We start from the raw sequence: 1,832 nt of genomic DNA, 5'->3' as shown, positions 1-1,832 counted from the left end.
CTAGGGCCCATACCTACTAGATGTCTTTGTAGGAACTTAGGATTTAAGATTCTTTTCCATAAGTAATACAAAATAACCAGAATGTTTTATGTGGGATAATTATTACAAATTATGTTTTTAAAAATCATGTTGGCCCCTGTGAATGATAAACCATTCTGAAAGTATTGGGAGATTAAGAAATGGAAGCATCTCTGAAAAATGAGAATAATGAACTACTATATTAAAAAGTTATTTTCTAGGGACATTTGAAAAGCAAAGCAGAGTAAGAATGGATTAAAGACCAAATAAGTGTTCTCTTAAAAGAAGGAAAAACGGGCTCCTGGATGGTTCAGTTGTTAGGCATCTGCCTTCGGCTCAGGGCATGATCCCAGGGTTCTGGGATGGAGCCCTACATCGGGCTCCCTGCTCAGATGGAAGCCTGCTTTTTCCTCTCCCACTCCCCCTGCTTCTGTTTCCTCTCTCACTGGCTGTCTGTCTCTCTGTCAAATGAATAAATAAATCTTAAAAAAAAGAAAACGTTATTATAACTACTGTAAATACAGCTGCAATCATATTAGGAAATTTCCTTTTAATTTTTAGCAGAATAAATACTAAAAAATAATACAGCATATAAACAATCATTTTGAATAAGTAATAGTAACTTCTTTTCTAAATGACAGTACACATTGTTTTATATGCCTTTGGGACACTAGAAAATTTAAATTATAGCAATACAAAAGTAAAGTGAGTTATATGTTAGAAAACGTATATTTTCATGATATGTGAGAGCTATTACTTTTTTTTGATATTGGATGATATTTCAAGGAGTTTTAATAACCGGTACATATAATTTTTCATTGGATGACTTAATGGAAGGCAGTGATTAATTAAATGTCTCATATTTGGCAGGACCTGATCATTATTTTCTTTACTTGAACTTGATTTTGATTTCAGTAATGAGTGGATTTGTAAAGTTTGTTAAATTGGTGTAATGTTACTGGTATTATACTTAATCTCTTTAGTCTTTGGATGGAAAAGCAATTAAAGTAGAGCAAGCCAACAAACCATCTTTTGAAAGTGGTGGAAGACGGAAGCCACCACCTCCAAGAAACAGAGGCCATCCAAGAAGTGTGAGATGTGGAAGAGGAGGAAGTGGAGGAGCAAGAGGGCATTCCTCACGTGGCGGACATTTGGGTAATGTTTTAAAATATAAGGATGCAGCCATAGGACTGGAAAACAGTAAGTTTGAATGTATGGAAATACCTCAGTTTTTATTTACATCTTCTATGAGCAGAATAAACGAACATTCTTTAGATGAGGAATTAACATTAATAATTTAAATATTTCTAAATTCTAAGGAATTCCGGTTCTAAAATGATTGAAATAATGTGCAAAAATATAATCTTGCAGTGAAATTGCATAAATTTCAAACTAAATTAAGACTGCAACATTTGTTTTCCATATATGCTTGTGCAAACATCAGTGCAAATCTCTATTGTCATTTTGAAATGAGGGTTATTCTGCCTTGGTCTCTTGTAATGAAAATCATATTTGGGGAAATATCTAAGGGAAATATCTAGAGCTTTCTTTAGATTTTGGAAGATATCTTTACTCAGAAAAAGATTAAAAGCCACTGCTTCACAAATAAGTATGTATCTTTGTTGTGTGTGTTGGAGGGAGACTGAATCATTGGAAATGGTTTTTACAAACTTCTCAGAGATTTTTTTTTTTTTTACTTTGTATGAAAGGGAGTCACTTCTTATGTGTTGAATAAATTTGTTTCTTCTGCTAACCAGTCTAAAAATCAAACATTTAGCTTCTGTTTTTGATAATCATTGTGATTTTTAGGAAAC

General features: G+C 32.9%; 1 protein-coding gene across 1 annotated transcript in view; it reads left to right on the top strand.

The window, feature by feature from the left end:
* Positions 1–1,832, top strand: part of LOC103656602 (RNA-binding motif protein, X chromosome-like) — a 16,576-nt gene that overhangs the window by 8,654 nt on the left and 6,090 nt on the right. The window contains exon 3 of the mRNA XM_008684014.2: positions 1,002–1,173. Coding sequence (XP_008682236.1) covers positions 1,002–1,173 — 172 coding nt within the window. The remainder of the gene's footprint in view (positions 1–1,001; positions 1,174–1,832) is intronic.

The sequence above is a fragment of the Ursus maritimus genome, assembly GCF_017311325.1.
Source record: "Ursus maritimus isolate PB19 chromosome Y unlocalized genomic scaffold, ASM1731132v1 scaffold_Y5, whole genome shotgun sequence".
In the NCBI taxonomy this organism is placed as follows: Eukaryota; Metazoa; Chordata; class Mammalia; order Carnivora; family Ursidae; genus Ursus; species Ursus maritimus.
This window is presented reverse-complemented; position numbering and strand designations above follow the sequence as displayed.